This window comes from Chiloscyllium punctatum, chromosome 11 (assembly GCF_047496795.1).
Source record: "Chiloscyllium punctatum isolate Juve2018m chromosome 11, sChiPun1.3, whole genome shotgun sequence".
Lineage (NCBI taxonomy): Eukaryota > Metazoa > Chordata > Chondrichthyes > Orectolobiformes > Hemiscylliidae > Chiloscyllium > Chiloscyllium punctatum.
Window position 1 is genome coordinate 87,055,059 of NC_092749.1, and position 24,144 is coordinate 87,079,202.

Here is a 24,144-nt window from a genome sequence, read left to right on the forward strand (position 1 = left end):
CCTTCAGTGTCTAAGCTACAGTGGATCACAGCCCTTTGGGCTGCCTTGAATTCAATACTGACATTAAATGCAAAGAAAGAACTTGCTTTTGCTAGACAGAGGCTGTTAGAATATGGGGATAGGCCAGGGAAGTATTTAGCATACGTGACTAGGAAAAAGCGTGCTCCCCAATCCATTACTGCAATCAGACAGCGCCGGGGTCCTTACATACGATGCTAAAAAGATTAATGAGGCTTTTCAGAGTTTTTACTCTGAATTGTATTGGTCTGAAGGTTGTGAAGACAGGAGAGCTAAAATGGAGACTTTTTTTTTTAAGAACCTGGACCTCCCAGGGGTAACCTTGGAACAGGCCTCTCTCCTTAATGCCCCCTTGACAGTTCAGGAAATACAGGAGGCAGCTAGGCAACTTCAGAGTGGGAAAGTGCCTGGTCCTGATGATCTCTCGGGTGAGTTTTATAAGGAGTTTATCGTGATTCTGTCAGGGCCGATGTTGGAGATGTACAATCACTCCTATATGCATGAACGCCTACCACCATCTTTGAGAGAAGCTAATATTTCCTTAATTCTTAAGGGGAAGGTTCCTGAGGATTGTGCCTCATACAGGCCCATCTCTCTATTAAATTCAGACTTCAAGATTCCATCCAAGATCCTGGCGCTGAGATCGGAAAGGGTGTTGCCCCATATTATTAGAGAGGACCAGACAGGTTTTATAAGGGGCCGTAGGTCCTCTATTAATATTAGAAGGTTGCTGAATGTGGTCCAAGTTTGTCAGCAGCGATCGATTCGGGGGTTAGTGATTCCTTAGATGCAGAGAAAGCATTTGACCAGTTGGAATGGCTGTACTTTTTTATGTCTTAGAACAGTTTGGGTTGGGTGGAGTCTTTGCTAGGTGGGTGGAGGTTTTATATCGCCACCAACTGGGTGAAGTCTGGGAATTTTAGGATTGGTAGGGGTAGTCAGCAAGGCTGCCCCCTCTCACCGTTGTTGTTCATGTTGGTGATAGACCGCTGGCAGAGGCCATTCATCAGAACATCCACATAACCATTCCAGAAGTGGGATCAAGAACACACAAGGTTACATTGTATGCGGATGATGTCCTTCTGTTTTTATTGAATCTGATCACCTCCGTACCCCGTTTGATACAATGTATCAATTCATTTGGGGCTATTTCAGGATATAAGATTAACTTTGCAAAATCGGAGGCTATACCTTTGGGGAACGTTAAGGATGTGCCAGAAGTTGAAGGTGGCTCTAAGTTCCCTTTTAAGTGGTCACGGGCAGGGTTCCGATACCTAGGCATTTTTATTACCCCCAAGTTTGATCTGTTATTTCGGACTAACTTTGGTCACTTGCTCGACAATATTAGGCGAGATCTCCAGAGGTGGGAGGCTCTTCCAATTCCATGGCAGGGCCAAATATATCTCCTTAAGATGAATGTTCTTCCTCGCTTGCTTTATCCCATGTGTATGCTCCCTATAATGTCCCAGGTCAACGCTGCGGAAACTTATCAGGTGGTTTGGTTCCTTTGTCCTTTGTTCCGTTCTGGGCGGCCCTTCATCAAACTTACTGAATTGCAGTTGCCTCAAGGAGGGGGAGGAGTTGATTTCCCAGACATCAGAAGGTATCAACTGAGTTCTCCGCTTTTGGAATAGGTTTTTGGAATAAAAGCATGAATGTAGATACTTCTGTTTAAATCCACAAAAATCTTTGTTTTTTTATTTGTCCATGCCTTAGAAGGTTAAGAAATAAGCTGCTCTTCTTTTTTGAAAGCGTATTGATCATGGAAAATAGATTGAACATGGATTTTGTTAGTTCTGTCGCCTTGTCCATAACGTGCTTCATTGGGCCTGATGTTACAAGCCGTGTGTTGAAGAGGATGGTGACATAATGTACCTTCATCTTGGTGCATCTGACATTTGCTTCAATAACTAATTTTCGATTCTTCCTGCAACAACTTTGTGGTTTAAAAATCCTGATGGGTATCATGTTTTCTAATCAATTCTGGTTTTATTGAAGTGTTGATGGTGTACTTCCCCTTGGCAAATATCTCAATCATAAAAACTCTTAATTATACCTAAATCAAATGTTTCTTTTCATCTCATCTCTCTTCTCTCCCCCCCCCCCCCCCCACCCGAAATGAAATTGTTCTTCAACTTCAATCCTCATGTTAGCATTTTCCCTATGTTTTTGTAACATGATTATTAACAGTATTTCCAACACAGGTGACCTTCTATAATATGGAGGCCTTTATTGGTCTGGTGGTGTAGTTTTTCATTTCTGTTCACTTTTGTTTCCAGATGATGACCTGGATGTAGTTTTCTCTTCTAACTCGGTGTGTGGCCGCGACAAATCCAAGAATGTCTCTTCCACTATAATACTTCACTGTAGTGAATTGGCAGGGGAAGGGAAACCAGACTTCCTTCATGAAACTTCAGACTGCCAGTATCTGTTTACCTGGTACACATCAACAGTCTGTGCACTAACGTGAGTTTCTCCAGAAAGACCGACTTGATTTTTCTTTCAGTTTTCCTGCTTCTACATTTTCGTAATTACTAAATTTTTATTGTACTGGCCTAAGAACCATCTTTAAAGATCTGTGGAAGCTTTCAAAGCTTTTAAACTTAATCTCACTCCACGTGTATTTGTTTGGTAGTCATGGTTTGGTGTTGCCAGTGTTGGATTGGGGTGGACAAAGTTAAAAATCACAAAACACCAGGTTATAATCCAACAGGTTTATCTGGAAGCATTAGCTTACGGAACGCTACTCCTTCAGATGGTTGTGGAATATAATGTATAGATAGAGCGGCACTCCGAAAGCTAGTGCTTCCAGATAAACCTGTTGGACTCTAACCTGGGGTTGTGATTTTTAACTGAGTATTTGTTTAAGTATTATTGAAAATAATATGCATTTATTTCCCAAGATTATATTAAAGTTTTCTCCTTCGAGTGTACTTCATTTTGGATATTGAAATGTGTTTTGTATTACATCAATCATTATAAATGGGAAGAGAAAATGGAAATGCATTCTGACTGATTTATATGTAAGGTGTGAAAATCAAAGGCATTAACAAATTAGTGTGCGCAGTTGGCCATGTGGCAAAGAGGTTTGCAGCTTGCAAAAAGAGATTTTGCTTGTAAAATAAAATCTCCAAATTTAATTACCCAAAAAGTACAAATTTGACCCTTTATTATTTGTGCAAGACTTCTACTATAGTTCATCTAAAAATGAAGTACGTAAGTAGAGTGTATAGTTGGAGACAAGGAAGTCCTATTTCATGCTTTGACCCGAAGGAAAGCTAAATCTGTGCAACTGAAAGCTTGACAACCATATGATATATAAGGTTGAACCAAAAATGGTAATGTAAGACTGACAATGTCTACATGGTAAGCAATAAAACAATGCCCCCAGGATACAAAGTATGAGACCTTTTGCTTTCCAGAGGAAATTATCAATGTTTGCTTAACGTCCTCTCACTGACAAACTAATTGTGCTTGTGTATAGTACATTCGCTTTTAGTCGGAAGGCTGTGGGTTCAAGTTATACTCCCATGTATATCGAGGCAGGCATTCCAGTGCAGTGCTAAGTGTCTGATTGTTTGTTGGAAGTGCCACCATTTCAGATGAGATTAATCAAGGCATTGCCTGAAATGCACTTGAGATCGCCTACCACTATTTAATTATAGCTGGAAAATGTGTTGCTGAAAAAGCGCAACAGGTCAGGCAGCATCCAAGGAGCAGGAGAATCCTGTTTAATTATAGGCAGGACAGTTCTCCTGTGGAACCTGACCAGTAATTCTTCCAAACTTTAGCATCACCCTCCCAAAAACTGACATCACGAGGATTATCTGGCCAGTTTCACGTTTCTATTTATGGGAGCTTTCTGTATACAATTTGGTGCTACGTTTCCTATATTTTAAGTGAGTAGCTTTGAACAGTACTTTGAATATAAACTGTTTCAGGCATTTTAAAGTATAGAAGGTGCTACACAAATGCAAGTTTCTGATGTACTTCACTTTTTAAAAAAAAGTATAAGGCAAAGTGCATGAATTGATAGGATTGGCCTTGTAGCTTGCTGGAATTAGTTTTTAAAAGGATTCTATACTGTAGATATGCAGAGAAAATGTAGATGAGGAACTTTTGCAGTCAGTTGAAAAGTCTTTTGTAAGTTAAGTGCAGACTGTCTAATTTATTTTTCCCGTTTCCTGCAGATCTGTCAATCCTGCGATTCCAGATGATAAGTCGAAGAATGGAGATAATATCAAGGGTTTGTCCAGAAGAAGCAAAGCTGTGGGAGCAGTGCTCAGTGTGTTGTTGGTGGTACTGACTGCCTGCCTCCTCATCTTATTATTTTATAAGCAGGAAAGAAGGTATGAATAAAATGAATTTCATTTTAATTAGAGTACTGCGCACTCCCTCTTCGGCTTGTCAGGCTCATTTAAAAAGCTATAAGTAGATTGAAGGGGGAGTAAACTACGGTAGTCCTCTTTTTTTTGTATTCACATTGAATAGTGCACCTAAGTACTTCAGTGTCCACTCTGTCATGATGTTAATTACCCAAGAAAAGAATGGGAGGGGAGAAATGACCTATTTCAGGAAGATTGGAAACCTTTTCAATCAAGATACAAAGTTTTTAGCTTGTGGTGAAGAGTTGCTTTTCAGACTGGAGGCTTGTGACTATTAGTGTGCTGCAAGGATCAGTCCTGGGTCCACTGTTTTTGATCACTTGTGTAAATGGTTTGGAAGTGAACATAGGAGGTATGTTAGTAAGTATGCAGATGATGCCAAAATTGGTGATGTAGTGGAAAGCGAAGAAGGTTACTTCAGACTGCAACAGGACCTCGTTCATATAAGCTGACGGGCTAAAGATTGGCAAATGGAGTTTAATCTAGATAACTGAGGTATTGCATTTTGGTGGAGGCAAATCAGGGCAGGACTTGTACACTTCGGGATCTGGAATGTGTTGCTGAACAAAGACCTTGGAGTGCAGGTTCATAGTTCTTTGAAAGTGGACAGGGTAGTGAAGATGGTGTTTGGTATGCTTGTCTTTATCGGTCAGTGCTGGATTAGTGGTGCTGGAAAAGCACAGTGGGTCAGGCAGCATCCAAGGTGCAGGAAAATCCATGTTTCGGGCAAAAGCCCTTCATCAAGAATAGAGGGTTGATCTATTCCTGATGAAGGGTTTTTGCCCGAAACATCGATTTTCCTGCTCCTTGGATGCTGCCTGACCTGTGCTTTTCCAGCACCACACTCTAATCCAGACTCTGGTTTCCAGCATCTGCAGTCCTTGTTTTTACCCTTTATGGGTCAGTGCATCGAGTATAGGAATTGGGAGGCCCTGTTGTGGCTGTACTACAATTGGTATGCTGTGTTCAGTTCTGATCTCCCTGCTAATAGTTGTGAAAGTTGAAAGCGTTTAGAAAAGATTTTACAAGGATGTTGCCAGCGTTGGAGGGTTTGAGCTATAGGGAGAGGCTGAATAGGCTGTGGCTATTTTTCCTGGAGTGTCAGAAGCTGAGGGGCAACCTTAAAGGCTTAAAATCAAGATGAACATGGATAGGTCAACTAGTCAAGGTCACTTTTCCTCCGGCTAGGCAAGTCTCAAATTATAGGACATAGGTCCCTTCAAAATTTTTTCCCCTCAGCTTAAACTTAAGGGGCAACCTTTTCGCCCACAGGAGGTGCATTATGAAATGAGCTGCCAGAGGAAGTGGTGGAGGCTGGTATAATTACAGCATTTAAACTGTGTTCAAATGGGTATGTGAATAGGAAGGGTTTTGAGAAGTATGGGCCAAATGCTGGCAGATGCGATTATATTAATTTAGGATATCTGGTCAGCCTGGATGAGTTGAACCAAAGGATTTGTTTGTGTTGTAAAACCGTATGACTCTAAATTTTACATGACTGATTATCCATGATTCAAAATTAGATTTCATCAAACCCTCACCCCATCACCCTTTTGTAATAATGCTGCAAGTGTCCCTCGCTCAACATGTCTGGCAAAAATGTTTCAACAAATATGTCTGTGTGTGGAAACTACAATGATGCAAAAACAGCAGAAGAAATACTTTGTGGGGGTATCCAGCTTGATTCTTAGCCTTTGCATCAGCAGTCAAAATAAGATGCTAGGTCTGTACAGTGTCTGTTGGTGGGGACTTTGATATGTTTTGTCTAAAGATGTTTTTTGAATTTTAGGGTATTTTTATTGTGATATTGTGACTCAGTGATCGAGTCCTCTATTAATATTGCCTTCTGTTGACTGGTTTAAAAATATTCTCCTTCATAGTCTTTCCCCCTCTTCCCCATCCCACTCTGGAAGATGCTTTCTCCCCAGTGTTGCCCTACTGCTGTGCTGCCCTACTCCCCACTCCAGCCTCTTTCTGGCAGCCGTTGCCCCCATACCATTCCCTTGTAGTTTCTTTAATCTGTCCCAAGTAAAAGGCTTGCCAAAGACTTGCCAGCTCGCTTTCTTCCCCTACAAAACCCTTTGGTGTTCCTCCAGTCCCCTGTTTGTGAAATGAAACCAGTATTTCACGTGGAGTCCTGAATAACCAAAATGCAGTCCTTTGTTTTTAATCTTATTGCCCAATTGATGCTTATTAGAAAACCATTAGAAAGGGGGTTAGTTAGCTGGAAAACTGATTTGCAAGGCAGAGTTAATGCCAACAGCATGTAGTCAATTCCAGCACAGCTGAGGTTACCACCACAAAGGTTCTGCCTCCTTAACCTCTCCCCTTGCTTGAGGCATGGTGACCCTCAGGTTAAACAGCTGCCAGTTGTCCTGCCTCTGAGAGGGCAATCCACTGGTCTGGTAGAATTATGGTGACTTTTATTGAAAAGCACTTGCTTCCTCTAACTGTCTTGTACTGTCTAGTTAATGTTAATGACTGACCTTTGACTAAATTAATAATCAATTCCTGGTCTAGTGATGCTCCCAATTAAATTTCTTCTTTGTCTTGCCCCTCCTGTCTCTCTTTGTTTTTGCAAACCTGTCTGTCCTATTTCTGGACTTTTGCACATCCCTAATTTTCATTACACTGTCATTGTCAGCCATGCCTTCTGTTACCTCAACCTGAGCTGGGTAATTTCTTCCCTTTACCTCTCCATCACTTAAGGTGATCCTTAAAACCTAAACTGTTTGACTATGTCCTTTGTCACTTAGCTATAGATCTCTGATATGCACGATGTCAAATTTTATTTGTTAATGCTGCCATGAGACAACTTTTTTGTTAAATGTGCTGTACGAGTGCAAATTATAATAATGAAGTAACATCCCTGTAATTGTTGCATTGAAGATTCTGCATGGATATATTAGTTGTATTTTTCCATCTTTTAACTTGCAGCCTATCTTTGAAAAATTCTGTACCTCTTTCTAGGGAAATCATTATGCAAAAAGTGACTGGTTGTTGCAGAAGAGGAGGTGGAGTTGCATACAAATACACAAAGGTAAAACTTTGTAAACTTTTGTGTGAGCTTTTTCTATGTGGGAAGAAATTATAGTTAAGGACAAGTACAGAAGACAGTTGTAGCTATTATTTAAAGGTATGCACTTGAAATATATTAATTAGTGAATTTAAGTGCAAAGCCATTAGACTAACCTGATTGGACAAGAGGGTAGGATGGAGTCGCTACAATAAATCAGTACGAAAGTGGGAAGTTAGTTTATCACCAGAGTAATTGAAAGAATTTGATCCATGTATCTCAAAGCATTTCACAGGTTTGATTTGAAGTCTGATACTGTTATGCAAACCAGAGAAGCAACCAATTTGTGCAGGGAGAAAATTACTAAAATATCTTGGATTATTGTATGGGATAAGTGATAAGATTGCTCTTCAAAAAATGCTGAAGGATCTGCATTATTTACCTAAACAGAGGGTGCTAAGTATAGAATCTGACCTCTTCAAATCAGAGCACATTGTAGCACACCTTCAATGTTGCATTTTCGTGGTGCCTTAAATAATGTGCTCCAGTTTCTGAAGTGAAGCTTTGATTCATGATAAACTGAGTTGTCTGAGTGCATTATCACAACCAAGGCTGACACAGGTGACTAAGTGAGAAGGTAAAGTAAGTTTGTTTGGTAGGTGTAGTAGGGGAGTTTAGCACTAAAAGGATTTGGGGACAAGAATCTATAGTGCAACAGCATCTGAACAACAAAATCTATTTCACTATTACAGTTGCTGAAATTATAGAAATAATGGGAATGATCACCAGCTGGACTTGGGTTTTAGGGCTTGATCAAGGATATGAGCTTGGCTAGGTGGGGTGATGTTGTAGGAAAGAGGAGAAAAGCAGGAGGTGAATTTGATGGGGAAGATTGCATGGGAGATGTAATATAATTCATTGCAACTAGTTATATAGAGGGGTATGGTTGTAGATTGGATTGGTCAAACATGGGACTGTGGAGTTCAAAGTCATAAAATATAGTCAACAAGCAGAAAAAAATTAGAAAATTTGTGCATCATATATCTCCATTAAATAAATAACTTTATGTAAATATACTGTTTTAAATTGCAAAAGGTAGATAAAATTGGGCAATTTGGTAGGTTACTCAGATTTTCCTATTTGTGACCACTGAATAATGGGGCTTGATTTCCAACACGCTACCCCAATGTGTCATGACGGACCAATAGCTTAACAATTAGAAGTAATTCAGGAGTTAAATTAGAAAAACTTCTACATAGTGATGGTTTGTAATTTTCCTCTATAAGCAACAATTGTGGATACGTGTATTGTTAAATTTAAGATGTTTTTGCTCCCAAGGTACTGAGAGAATGGGCTATATTGTAGATCAGCCATGATGTAATTGAATGGTGGTAGAGACTCACAGCTTCAGTTGTAGTGTTTTCATGAATAAGATTCAGCCACAACTGTTAGGGAAGTTGATCTGCACCAACTGATAAAGGCATCCTTAAGCCCCATATTAGCAGGTATTTCTCTAATCTGGGTTTGAAATGATCTTTAATGAAGGCAAAGTTGGGCAATTCCAATAGCATATGTGTACTATAATGGGGAGATGGTAAGAGTATATTTTCACAAAGCATGGACCTGTTTAATACATGGCCAATGATTTAAATAACAACTGCATATCACAGGAGTGCAATCCACTGTTAAGTGGCAGAGCTGATATAAGAGAAAGTGAGGACTGCAGATGCTGGAGATCAGAGCTGAAAAATGTGTTGCTGGAAAAGCGCAGCAGGTCAGGCAGCATCCAAGGAGCAGGAGAATCGACGTTTTGGGCTTTTCCAGCAACACATTTTTCAGACCTGATATATAGGGCCTATATGCCATATATTCTACATCATAGTATCATTATCTTAGTTTTTATTACTGTAAGACAATGTCAAAGTTTTGAACTTTCTAACAATTGATCTAGCTTCATTGAGGTTTAGAAGAATCTCATTTAATTGTAAAAGATTGAGGTGATTTGATTGGAATAATGTTGAAAAGTTGTGTCTACTGGTCAATGCATCCAAAACATTAAGGAGCTGGCTGATCATTTAGGACCAAGAAGAGAATTTTGTTTGCTGGCATGTTTGAGGAATTTCCATAGTTGATTACATTTAAGGCTAGGATAGAGATTTTGGTCTCTAGGGAAAATAAGGGTTAAAGGGAGTAGGCAGGAAAGTGAAGTTTAATCTGAACGTCATGGTTAGCACTGCTGCATCGCAGCACCAGGGTCCCAGGTTTGGTTCCAGCCTCTGGCGACTGTCTGTGTGGAGTTTGCCCATTCTCCCTGTGTCTGTGTGGGTTTCCTCCGGGTGCTCCGGTTTCCTCCCGCAGTCCAAAGGATGTGCAGGTCAGGTGAATTGGCCATGCTAAATTGCCCATAGTGTTAGGTGCATCAGTCAGATGGAGTAGATCTGGATGGGTTACTCTTCGGAGGGTCAGTGTGGACTTGTTGGGCTGAAGGGAATCTAATCTAAAAAATGATCGTATTGAATGATGGAGCAGGCCTCACAGACTGGTAACATCTCCTATTCCTTATTTTTGTGTATTTGTCACTACTTCCCGTTGTGTAGCAATCGTAATTGAAAACAAAAAATTATACTCCATGTCTCCTGTAAGAAAGCAGAGAATGCTGTTAGGCTCTCCGAAGGACAGCTAAAGTGGACTCTGCGCAGTAGCAGACAGCAACTTACAAGTTGTTATTAATGTCCCAGATACATATGTGGTCACCTTTTTACGGTAACTGGCTGTGCCCTGAAGTTAGAATTGTGACTGCAACAGTTAACAGCTTTCAGTGAAGACTTCATTAAGAAGTTCCAATATCACGCTGGTTTTCCTCCCCAAAATTCAGATAGGGGATTTGCTCTCTGATCAACTTGGGTGGATATGCCCCCTGTGAATATTGTGACTCCAATTCTCCCAGTTGTGCTTGATTCCAAGAGAAATGCTGACTAGCACACCAACATTTGGAGCTTAGGAACAGCTGGTTTGGGCAGAAAATCAGCAAAAGAACACATGTCTGCTATATTACATCCTAGATACTTTTGTTTCATGTTTCAATGAATTTAACATACAGCTTTTTAGCAATAAGTAAAAGTAGTCAGTCATCAACTAACATGTAAGCAGTTTGATTATCCTTTTAACTAGCACTACTGAGAAGTCATGCTTGCAGAAAAATGTGTATTGCTTAACGCAGGTTGTCAAATGGAATATTAAGCTACAAAATAGAAGTACTAACATCAAGACTATGCTGCACGTGAGGTGAATAATTATAAATTTATTCAGTCTTTCCCACCAGCTGGATATCTATCGTTTGCCATTTAGCCATCCAGCCAAGGTATCCAGCATTGGGTGATCATTAAAATAAGATTAATTGAAGCTGTTCTATCGGAGTTCCAGTGTACACATAAAAGCTAGTGTCTCAGTAAAATCAGGCTGGGAAGTTATTTTGTATTTTTTTTTTCCCCAAACAGATTAATGGGCAAGAAGACGGTGATGAAAATGAGACTGAGTGGTTGATGGAAGAAATCTCCTCGTCTGAGAATGGACAGAAACCAGCAAAAGAGTATCAGCAAAATGGCTTGAACCATGTCACTAAAGCTGTAAATGCTGATGTTTTTGGGTCATTCCCACTGGATGATCAGGACAGTGAAGATGAGGTTTTGACTGTGCCACAAGTGAAAATCAGCTCAACCAGAACAGGAGAGTCCAAGATCAGGGGTAATCAAAAGCAGCGGCATCCACAAAACAAGCACTTTCATGATGAAAGTGACGAGGATTTACTTGGTTTCAATAATGAAAAGAAGGAAACCAAGGGAAAATTGAAACCACAAATGAAGCAAAACAGGCCAGCAAATGACTCCACAAATATCACTTTTCATGATGACAGTGATGAGGACATGCTAAAGGGTTAACAATTGTGCCTATCTAATAGCCTGATAGGACACCCAGCCCAGCAGTCTGGATGAGAGGAACCTGCCTGTCATTTACTCTGCTGAATGTTCGAATAACCCTGCTGATTTTTTTGCAAATTATACGCAAGAAGGGAACTGCATAAACGCTCCTGATTGTTTACAATAATGTGTAAAGGGACAAATCTTTTATTTCCTAGCATTTGCCTGAGGGATATTTATATATTAAAGCTTTGTGCACATGGCCATTTCTTTGGGGCAATAATTATTGCACCTAAGTATTGCAAAGAGCTCTATGATGCTTTCTTTAGCTTTGACCTTATTCTTCTGACAATGAGAAGGAAGGGGAGCAGAGTAAAAGAATATTTGTTACTTTGCAGCTCAATATCTTTGATTAGCTTCCATGAAGCACTGCCCTTTTTGCGTCAATATTTATTGCAAGTTAAAAGAGGAAAGGGTTAGTGAACACTGGTACTTTCTTCATCCTCCCAACCAGAACCGGTACAGTGATGTAGGGAAATGCAGAAGGTTTGGACATATCATCATTTTTGGAAAATTGTTTGATTCATCTACTGAAAGGAAACATTTGACAAAAGGCTACACAGTGTTGCAAAAAATGTGTTAAATGCAAGTATAAAGGTTGACAGGAAATTTATTCAAGATGTGTCGGCTCTAATCCTTTTGCATGACCCTCCTATGAAGTATTTTTACAATATTATTGTGCATATTTGATGGATTGATACCAAAGTGCAACAATGTGTTGGGCAGGTGTTTTTTTTTGTATCTATTTCTGTTTTGGGTTCAAAGGTTTTTAATTATTTTCAAATCAAAGATGTGTGGTTTTTTGTTTCTACAGAAGGTTTGATAATTTTGTTGTAATATGAAGCACAACACCCATTTCAATAAAAGATGAAAATATTCCATTCTTGTAATGCTCTATGTAATACTTTGTCATTTCATCAGCTCATTCACATAAAATGCTGTGTCTTTTCACACACCAAACTTTGATGTAAAATTTGATTTAAAATTAGTTGCAGCATTTGCTTTCTTTTGAAAGTATGTTCATTTTCTCATTAAGTTTTTGATATTTATAAGATTAAAGAAAGAGAAACAGCACTTTATAAGCAACTTAGGTATAATCTTCAAATGATCTGTTATTTGCCAGCCTTGGCAATGTGGTCCATATTTTGGAAAGAGCAGCAAAAAAGGGGTCATGAATGCATGTGTGTACATCCTGCTGCAAAATGCTTTTTTTCCCTTCATTCTCCATCCATGCAATTGCACATTTAGCTGAAACCCTCCTATTTTAATGCAGCATAAATCCATGTCACCTCTTGTTGTGCCATTCTTTGTTTTCAGAATTGTTTCTGAAACTTAAAGTATGATCCTCTGGTTTCTTTCCAGTTAGCAATTATCAGTTGCCTATTTTGTCCTAATGCATACTTGTGTGTCCTAGAACATTGACTTTTTTTTTTGTTTCCGCTTTCTGTAATAGTCTCCCATTTTAGAATGATCAGTATTGCCAAAAATTGTTTCTTTTAACTTGGTCTGACCTTGAATAGGGACTTGTAACTGTCCCTAATTACCCTTGAGTGAAGATAATGATGAAGGTGCTGCAACCTTGAACGGTTGCAATCTGTGTTTTAGGTGGACCTCCCCTGGGCCATTAGGTGTGGAATTTCAGGATTTTGACCCAGTGTCACTGATGGAAGGGTGATATATTTCCAAGGCAAAAGTGAGGACTGCAAATGCTGGAGATAGAGTGTCCAGATTAGAGTGCTGCTGGAAAAGCACAGCAGGTCAGGCAGCATCCGCGGAGCAGTAAAATCCGCTTATTGGACATAAGCCCTTCATCAGGAATTCCAAGTCAGGATGGTGAGTGGTTTGGAGGGAACTTGCTTATGTTGGTGTTCCCATATCTACTACCCTTGTCCTTCCAGGTGGAAGTGGGTGTAGCTTTGGAAGGTATGATCTAACACTTTGTTTTTGCCAAATTTCTTCAGTGCATCTTCTAGATACATAGTGGTGCTCCTGAACATCAGTGGTAGAGGAAGTGGATATTTGTGGATGTAGTGCCAGCTTTATTCTGGATGGTGTCAAGCTGCTTAAGTGTTTGAAGTTACACTCAGCCAGGCTAGTGGGGGAATATTACAGCACACTCCTGACTTGTGTAATATATAGATTGAGGACTAGCTTTGGGAAGTCAGAAGGTGAGTTGTGGCAATATTGCCAAGTCCCCTTGTAGCCATAATTTATTTGAGTCCATTTGAATTTTCTGGTCAGTGGTTTCTCACCACCTCCCCACCCCCACACAAAGAGATTGTAATAAAATGATAGAGTGGACAAGAAAGAAATTACAAAATCATGACAATGGACAATAGGCCATTCAGCCCTTCGAGCCAGCACCACCATTCATTATGATTATGGCTGATCATCCTCAGTCAGTATCCTGCCTTCTCCCCATAACCCTTAATTCCACATGGACATAAGCCTAGTAATTCATATTAGTGGGTAAATAGTTATAAATTAATTATAACTGAAATACATTAAAGCAAAATCAGTCAATTTATGTATTAAAATAGGAAATGACTGAGGAACAACACAGCTGATGTGTCAGTTTCATGTAACTGTGCTATCTTCATTTGCCTTGTTTCTGTAAGGATGCAGCCATGCCAGTGATATCTTCCAGACCTGGAAATCCACACTCTATGGAGGAACTAATAAAGCTGTCATTAAAATTAATTACTTGGTAAATGAGAGTTAATAAACACTTACAACTGAAATATGGACGGTGGTATCTGACATAGATGCTTGTGACATAAATATACATGTTTATTTACGCCACATTGAGCAAATGCATAAACTGTTGCCATGTTAAACTCAGCATTGATTTTTACTTTAGATGATTCGGAACCTTTTGAAGCAAGGTTGTGAGAGCTATAATATTGAAATTACTACTTCGTTTTTAGACCAATCCAGGATTAACCTTTGGGAAATCATCTACCCTTGAGGAAATTAGCTGGTGTTTATAACAATTCTGTAAAGGATGTTCTGTTTCTTAAAGCTTTGTATCCAATTCTGAGCTCATTTTGCCATTGCAGTCTTTTCAGAATAATTAAAGTGAAAATTTGTTCTTTTTTTTGTTGTTTTGTGGGTTCTTAAATACCACAATTGTGCAATTTTAACCTTTTTTGGGTTGAACAAATACAATTGGCCAAGGCAGCCTTGAGGATGAATTCAGAGGACAGAGGGGATGGTGTCATGGAACTACTAAGGAACAACTGTTTGAAATCTCCGAATGTGTAATGAGATGAATGAATCTTGAGTAAAGAATTTTTTTACCACAAGGGGGGATCATAATATGATAGTTTTTTACATTGTATTTGAAGGTGAGAAACTTGGGTCTGAAACTAATACCTTAAAGGCAAATGGAAAAGTTAGGATATAGTTGACTGCAGTGAATTAGAAAAGTGAGTCAAAGGGTACGATGGTACATAAACAGCAGCAAATACAGAGCCTTGATTATCCGAATGGGAAGTATTTTGTTTGGATAATTGAATACTGGATAAACAAATACTGGATTACTGTTTAGTCAAACATCAGGACCTTGCGATCTTGATTGGATAATACGAAATTCAGGTAATTGATGTTTGGATTGTTTGAGATATTTTGCAACTCAACAAAGATGTACTCCATTGACAGAAACAAAGGAAAGCTAAAGATAAAAATCACAACACCAGGTGTTAGCCCAGTAGGTTTATTTGGAAGCACTAGCTTTCAGAGCGCTGCTCCTTCAGTTGTTTGTACAGTTGGGCTATCACCTGGTGTTGTAATTTTTAACTTTGTACACCAGCATCAAATCAAAACTAAAGGTGAAATCACATTGAAGGTAAAAGCAAACAGTGCTGCAATACAATAAATAGGAAACGAAGTTGAAGATGTAAAATATATGTAAAGAGATATGGTGGATGCAGGTTTGCTCGCTAACCTGGAAGGTTTGTTTTCAGATGTTTTGTCACTGTACTGGTAACATCTTCAGTGAGCATCCAGATGAAGCACTGGTGATGTAGCCCCCTTTGGGTTTCCTTGGGTTGGTGATGTCATTTCCTGTGATGATGTCATTTCCTATTTTTCTCTGGGTGGTAAATGGGATCCAAGTCACACTTGATAGAGTGCCGGTTGGAATGTCATGCTTCTAGGAATTCCCGTGTATGTTTGGCTTGTCCTAGGATGGATGTGTTGTCCCAGTCAAAATGACCCACTCTCATTAGTATCCTTACATACGGAATTCCGAGACGCATGGCATTCCAACTGCCACTCTATCAACAAACGCATTATTTGGATCCCATTTACCACCCTGTGAGAAAAAGAACAGGAAATGATGTCGTCACAGGAATTTCACATTGAAATGTGGGGTGTGTGTGTGGTGGGGGAGGGTGACAGTTTGTGTGTTTTGTGAGAGTATATGAGCATGTACAGGGGTCGAAGTCTGTGAGAGGGTGCGTGTGGGCGCGCGCACTTAAACTTGTTGAGCCCCACTGTATCTCCACTTTGTCCAGACCCTGGACTGAGTAGGTGCTGGGAGTATCTAGAACTGGAGGACACAGTTTGAACATCGTGTATAATTTCAGTTACATCACATTGTAAACGTTTTGCTATAAATTCTCCACAACCACCTGATGAAGGAGCAGCTTTCCAAAAGCTAGTGCTTCCAATTAAACCTGTTTGACAATAACCTAGTGTTGTGATTTTAACCGAAATCTTTTACTATTGTACATAATGTAGCCTTCACTAAGCACTACTGATCTCCTAAGAGAATCGCATTTCCATATCAGTTCAAAGTTATTGGAAACTTGAAATTAATTTTGAGCCTAGATTTTCCGTCATTATTGGTAGTGTGAATCTAATTTAGGCAGTTCTTGTTTAAAAAAAACAGGTCACATCTTGATTCTGTGGTAATTTATTGATTTATTTTTTTCCCTTCATTATCTGGTTGAATCTTTTCATTTTCATCTGTTCGTAGAGTCCTCTTTCAGGATTGGGAGGTGGTGTATTTGGAGGATGAGGGGTACTGGGGGCTAATACAATTGTGTTACATGGAGAACTCACTGAAATGTCAGGTTTAGATTTCCTCTAGCTAAGTAGTTTCAGTGCTAAACAATGATTATCTCCATCACATACAAATCGTACCATGGTCCCTTGGCATTACCATTCTGGGAGTTACCAGTTTAGCGTGTGGCCACTTGCATTGCAAATGGCGCATGAAGAGCTGAAGTCATCCAATCCAGGACATCATCCATGTACTGGACTGCCCTGAGAAATCCATTCCGGGTGGCAACGTAACCCTGCACACTGCCTCAGCTGAAATTGTTGAATAGATTGTTAATTTAGCATCAAATGTTAGTTGTTCCCAGCCATATGATTTTTTTAAAAATGTTTAATATCACTAATAGGAAAGCTTTTAGAAACCATCGTTTGGGGAAAATTACCTAACATTTAGATTAACTTACCCATATTAAGTCCATGTTTATGTTTGACTAATCTGACTGAGTTTTTGATCAGGGCAGATGATGTTATACGTAAGAATTTTCAAAAGGCCTTTGATTTTAGAGGGATTATTATACTTCTGGGCAAGATTTACACCTGTTGGAATTAAATAAAATGCTTTAAATTATATAATGCCTTTCCTGAGCATCTTGTAATATTACAGTGCAGCAAGACCTGGAAAATATGACAGCAGTTTTATCCTGCATGTACAGTGCTTCATTCAGCCTCTGATCATAAATAAGCAGACCTATGCCAATTCATCAGATTATGCTGATATGATTATGGCCTTAGCTCAACTTCCCTGTTTGCCTCCTTATTCTTTAATTTCCTTATTGATAAAAAATCTGTCCAGCTCAGTCTTGAATATATTTAATGACACCGTCTGCACTGGTTTCATGAGAATTCTAAGGACTGTGGAGGAAAATGAATTCCAACTGTTCTGCCTCACTGGAGTAGTGTACTAGAAATCAATCCTTGCTATTCCCAAAGTCGTTATAAAACTTTAAGATTTTAAGTGCATTTAATTCCCCAATTTACTTGTCTCTTCAACCTCTGTTGACAGAAACTATTGACCAGGTTTCTGTTCTTAACATAAATTATTTAAAAGCTGAAAGAACTGTGCATGCTGTAAATCAAACAAAAACATAAATTGCTGGACAAGCTCAGCAGATTGGCAGTCTGAGTTCTGAGGAAGGCTCTCTCAACCAAAAACATTTGTCTCCACAGATGCTGCCAGACCTGCTGAGCTTTTCCAACAATTTGTTTTTGCTTATGAATTCCTTATTAGAGATGATCATTTTGGGACCTTCTGCACCTTTGATCTACCAGCTCCAGGTATTCCTACTTGTTTGTAGGAGGCACACTGTGATTGGTTCATATTTGCATTTGACTTGCTGAAAGCTTTTGCTCTTTACCAGTGACTGATAAGGGGAAACAAACTGGATTTCTTCAAGCTTGGTATTTAAAACAAAAATTCAGGAGGACAGTTCCTTCCTTGCTAGAGATTTATTGACTTCTAACCAAGTATTCGTACACTTCAGCTGCCTGGGAGCCAGTCACATACTGGTAGGCAGAAGGCCTTTGCCATTGGTTTGTGGACTGGTGACCAATTATCAATCAGTTACTAGTCAAATCTCCATTTGTACGCACCCTTTTGCAACTTGTTTGCTTAGACTAACTACACTACTTGATCAAATAGCCATTACAATAAGTATCAAGTTACCTAGAGACTTATTAAAGCTATGAATGAATACATCAGTGGAAATAATGGTCTGCTTTAGCACAGACTAAATTTAATCAGCTTGAAAGGTGGAGATCTGTTTAGCTTGTTGGTTTTAGTGCATTGCTTTCATGTTGTAAATAGTGAGGGAAAGTTTGAAGTATTTGAATCCGGAGACGTTGTAGGCTGAAAGCTGTTATTGAATTATGCCATTGACAACTAGGTTTGGTACAGCTTAGACTGGTTATCTTTAATACTATTAAGTGTGTGTTCTGGTGCCAGTGTTCTATCATAAGACCATGAGAGGTAGGAGCAGAAGTAGTCCATTAAGCCCATTTAGTCTGCACCTATATTTAGAGTCATAGTCATAGAGATGTACAGCATGAAAACAGACCCTTTGGTCCAACCCGTCCATGCCGACCAGATATCCCAACCCAATCTAGGCCCACCTGCCAACACCTGGCCCATATTCCTCAACCATTCCGATTCATATACCCATCCAAATGCCTTTTAAATGTTGCAATTGTACCAGCCTCTTCCACATCCTCTGGCAGCTCATTCCATACACGTACCACCCTCTATGTGAAAACGTTGCCCCTTAGGTCCATTTTATATCTTTCCCTTCTCACCCTAAACCTATGCCCTCTAGTTCTAGACTCCCCGACCCCAGGGAAGATACCTTGTCTATTTATCCTATCCATGCCCCTCATAATTTTGTAAACCTCTATAAGGTCACCCCTCGGCCTCCGAAGCTCCAGGGAAAACAGCCCCAGCCTGTTCAGCCTCTCCCTGTAGCTCAGATCCTCCAACCCTGGCAACATCCTTGTAAATCTTTTCTGAACCCTTTCAAGTTTCACAACCCCTTTCCGATAGGAAAGAGACCAGAATTGCATGCAATATTCCAACAATGGCCTAATTGATGTCCTGTACAGCTGCAACATGACCTCCTAACTCCTGTACTCAATACGCTGACCAATAAAGGAAAGCATACCAAACGCCGCCTTCACTATCCTATCCACCTTCGACTCCACTTCCAAAGAGTTAGGAACCTGCACTCCAAGGTCTCTTTGTTCAGCAACACTCCCTAGGACCTTACCATTAAGTATATAAGTCCTGCTAAGATTTGCTTTCCCAAAATGCAGCACCTTGCATTTATCTGAATTAAACTCCATCTGCCACTTCTCAGCCCATTGGCCCATCTGGTTCAGATCCTGTTGTAATCTGAGGTAACCCTCTTCGCTGTCCACTACACCTCCAATTTTGGTGTCATCTGCAAACTTACTAACTATACCTCTTTTATGCTTGCATCCAAATCATTTATGTAAATGTCAAAAAGTAGAGGGCCCAGCACCGATCCTTGTGGCACTCCACTGGTCACAGACCTCCGGTCTGAAAAACAACCCTCCACCACCACCCTCTGTCTTCTACCTTTTCAGCCAGTTCTGTATCCAAATGACTCGTTCTCCCTGTATTCCATGAGATCTAAGCTCGCTAATCAGCCTCCCATGGGGAACCTTGTTGAATGCCTTACTGAAGTCCATTTAATGAGATTGTGGCTGATCTGATTATCTTCAGTTGCACTTTTCTGCTTTCCCATGTAACCCTTGATTCCCTTACTGGTTAGAAATCTGACTATTCCAACCTTGAATATTTTTAACAGCTCAGTTTTGACAGCCCACTGAGCTTAAAACAAATCCAGATTCACCTCTGTCTGAGAGAAGTAGCTTCTCCTCTGATTCAAGTGGGATACCCCTTCCTCTGGTCCTGGATGCTACCCTGTCAAGCCCCCTAAGTATCTTGAATATTTAAATAAGGTAATCTCTTATTTTTCTTAACTCCAATAAGTGCAAAATCAACCTACTCCACCTCTCCTCATAAGGCAATCCCTCCATACCCAGGATCAACCTAGTCCACCATTGCTGGACTGTCTCCAATGTCAGTGAATATATTTCCTTCAATAAGGGGACAAAGTCTGTTCACACTATGATAGATATGGCCTGACTAGTGTCTTGCATAGTTTTAAATTACCAGGTCAAAGAACGTGAGAAGAACAAGGAAATTGTAATCTGAAATTCCTGAGGTTAGAAATTTCATTATCCAAATAGTTACATTAGAGCTTGTTTGAATTGTTTATACCATTTGTAATCTTTTACTTTTGCAATGTCTTGCACTAAAGTTAAACATTATAATTTATTTTGGGTCACAGGTTGCAACATAGCCAAAGTAAACTTAAAATGCTTGGTTCCATCAGTCATTGATTTCTTAGATTTTCGTTTTCTCCACTGAAATCTAATAACCCAAGTTGGTACTTCAGATCTTGGGAATGTTGTAAAACACTTTTGACGTCTAAGCTGGCAGTTAGTGAGGCCATTGTCGGTAATGTTTGTTGAAAGGTCTTGATCGTTATTGATGCATGGACTTAAATTCCTGTTGAATTGTGACTTGAATATTTGCAGACATTCTGGATAGTGGCAGGCAGAGCATTCCGATTTACCAAATTCATTTCATTATGAAAGATCCCCTTGCATCTGATCGAGAATTACATAAACAAGGACAGGATCTGTTTCAAATAAGTTTTTCCTTCCCCTTTCATGGAGCAAATCTCATAATTGGGATTGAACAAGGCTAAAGAAAAAGCAACAGCTCCAATATTTCTATAAAATTAATCTTCCTTGTACTGCTCTGGACCTAGAATTCAGGCATTATTAAACCAATGGCTGTAAAAGTGTCTCAGTTGAAATATAAAGATCTGTGATAGGTATAAATAGAAATTGTAATTTCGGACTTGTTTCTTTCTAAATTGCCTCACTCATCTAAAAATATATATTGCTCAAATCACCAGTTCTGATGTGCTGCAGTGAAAAACTATCTCCTCAGAAGACAGGCACCCAATGTAACCGATAGAGTGCTCTTTGTCCTCCACTACTTCCCCAGAGATGAGTAACAACACCAGGTTCTTTGCAGCCTTCAGCATGTCATCGATGACAACTGGCATCTCACCAGGGTCATCCTTACATCTCCACTTCTCATCTTCAAACAACTGTCAAACCTTAAACAGACCATTGTTCGCAGCAAACTACCCAGCCTTCAGGACAACATGGACCATGACACCTTGCCATGGCAACTGTTGCAAGACATGTCAGATTATTGACATGGATACTACCACCACATGTGGGAGCATCATTCACCACATGTATGGCAGATACACATGGTGTATTGATGAGACTATGCAGATGCTATGACAATGGATGAATGGACATGCAACAATCTCCATACCCTTCCAGTGGAGGGACTTCAGAGAATAAGGACATTCAGCTTTTGATCGTCAAGAAAACTTCCTTCAAGGCAGATTTCAAGATTCACAACAGCGCAGAGTGGTCGTATCGAGGTGGTCTTGTTTAACCGCAATATGATGCCCCATGCCTATGATCAGCAATGTAACCATAAAGTTAATGTGGATGGTCTATTTCAGTTTCTGGTCAATGGTAACCACCAGACTATTGTTCTTAGGAGATTTAGTAATAGCATTGCCACTGCTGTTTGCAGTGGGATTGGAGAGGGCCGGGGGGCAGCTGGGAAGGTAAATTAATCCTATACAAATTTACCTCATGAATAGACTGAGTGCACGCTGAGCAGGAGCGGACATGGGATGGCCGAGTAAATGAGGTTATATATTTGGGCAGTTGCTTTACACGAAACACTAAGAGGGTGGGTGGGAGACACTACCTATGCTCTATTGAATATCAAGGAGCATTGATTAAATAGCTATTTGTTGGCAATTGTCATTAGCTGGTAATTGTGTGGCACAAATATTGCTAGACAAGTATCAGCTAAAGCCTGGATGATGCTCAGGCCTTATTCCATGTGGACACAAGCTGCTTCAGTATCTGAGGTATCGAAAATGATGCTGAACATTTGTGCAATCATCAATAAACATTCCCACTCTCAACCATCTAATGGAGGGAAGTCATTGATGAAGCAGCGGAAAATGGTTGGGTGTAAGACACAACTCTGAAGAACTCCTGCAGAAATGTTCTGGACCAGACGTAACTGACCTCCGACATTTTTGTTTGTGCCAGGAATGATTCTGTCCAGAGAGAAATTTTGTCCTGAATCCCATTGACTGTGTTTAGGAGGGGTCCCTGATGAAATCTTGATCAAATGTTGTGTTGAGCTCACAACTGGAGTTCAGCTTTTTTTGTTCATTGTTAGGCTAAAGCAGTAATATGTTCAGGAGTGGAGTGGACCTGGAAGACACCAAACTGAATATCAGTGACAAGGTTATTCATTTGCAAGTGCCATTTGATAGATCAGCAAATAAAATTTTCCATCACTTTGATATGATCAAAAAATGATTGATTTGTTGGTAATTGGCCAGGTTAGATTTGTCCTGCTTTTTCTACATTGGCATCAGCCTGACAAGTAGAAAAGTATGATCAATGTTGTAAGCTTTAATGTTAGTTTAGGATCACTTAAGTGGAACCTTATTGAATACCTGTTGCAACTTTTATATAAATCCTACACACGATAAATTAGGAAACTGGTCCATACACATTCCTCTGCCACTACTTATTAGCTCAAAAAAATTATTTAGGTTTGTTAGAGTTCTGGAGAAGAATCATACTAGATTCAACATGTTAATTCTGTTTTTCTCCCCAGAGATGCTGCCAGACCCGTGCAGCCCCCCTACATTCTCTGTGCTTTGTTTCAGATTCCCAGCATCTGCTGCAGTATATTGCTTCCCTTGGAACTTACCTGTCCTAAATCTATGATTTGTTTCCCTAATCAACTTACCTTCTAAGTGCTCATTCAATATGTCTTTATAAATCTAATAACTTATTGACCCAGATGTCAGTTTTGCCCAAAATGTCTCCCATTCTGCCCTAATTTTAAAGCTTCAAGATTGCCATAACCACACAATATGAATAAAGGTCAGGTGGTGGATGGGGGTGGAGAGGTGGAGAGACTCTACAAACCGATGTTTTCGCTAGCTTTTTTTAATTAGGAATCAGACCTCGAAGATTAGTTAGGTCAGACCACCATTCCTCAAAGAATGAGGGTATGAGGATCCTGGGGCATTCACGCTCCGTGCCAAGAGCTCCACAGCAGTCATTACAGCTCACGATATAGACAACCTTGGACTGTATTGGCTGGCACATCTGAAGAAAGCAATTTCTTCATTGCGTTCTGAAATGCTATGATCACTTTATATTGGAAAGCCACTGCGGACCTCGTCTCAAAGGACTTTTTAAAGATTGTAGCCAAATTTAGAATTCCTTTCCCAGTGAATTGATAATTCCTAGGAATTGCAGAATGTCATTGATACTCTGTGGCTATGGACATTTATTATTGCTCTTGTTTTAGCCTAAGGGAGAGCTCCTATAATTTATTCCCAGGCTTCATAAGTTGCACTTCTCATTCAATGTGAGACTTGTTTTCTGTAATAGCAAAAGAAATAGTGACCATGCTCTTGTTATGGCATCCATAAGTATGACATCAAAAGACAAATTACTCCCTTTTTCCTTTCTAAGGTCTGAGATGTTGCATGTTGAAATATATTTGATGCTCGTGATATATCTAAGTGATTAAAACAAAATCGCCCAAATGGTGTCAAGAAGGTGGTTAACAACATTGACTCATAGTCTGAAGGTATTTACCAAAATCTGTTAGCATCTAATTTTGTGAAGAATATGCTATTAGTGACTCTTGCCAGATTATCATCACTGAGGACAATAGACTTCTTACTGGATTACTTTGTTCGATAATATAAGATTTCGATATAGCTTGAGTTCTCCATTTGGCTTGGGAACCCATTACCTAGTTGGCATTGTGACAAAAGTGATATCACTCCATTGTGCAGTATAATGTCAATCTCAGCTTTAGCTTTCTCTAGCAATGGTAATTGTAGTCTCCCTGGAGACATTGGCTTGGCTTCCAGAAGTAATGTAATGTGATATTGTTCCTTGAGCTATCCAAGACCTTTTGGAATCCTTGCCAAAATTCCATCCCATTATCCTCCTGTAA

The 24,144-nt window shown here is 39.7% G+C and overlaps 1 protein-coding gene across 1 annotated transcript in view; it reads left to right on the plus strand.

Annotated features, from left to right (window-relative positions):
• igf2r (insulin-like growth factor 2 receptor) overlaps positions 1-12,286 on the plus strand; it is a 207,495-nt gene extending 195,209 nt beyond the window's left edge. The window contains exons 44-47 of the mRNA XM_072581192.1: positions 2,298-2,484; positions 4,209-4,367; positions 7,374-7,443; positions 10,917-12,286. Coding sequence (XP_072437293.1) covers positions 2,298-2,484; positions 4,209-4,367; positions 7,374-7,443; positions 10,917-11,357 — 857 coding nt within the window. The 3' untranslated portion in view covers positions 11,358-12,286. The remainder of the gene's footprint in view (positions 1-2,297; positions 2,485-4,208; positions 4,368-7,373; positions 7,444-10,916) is intronic.
• The last annotated feature ends 11,858 nt before the right edge of the window (positions 12,287-24,144 follow it).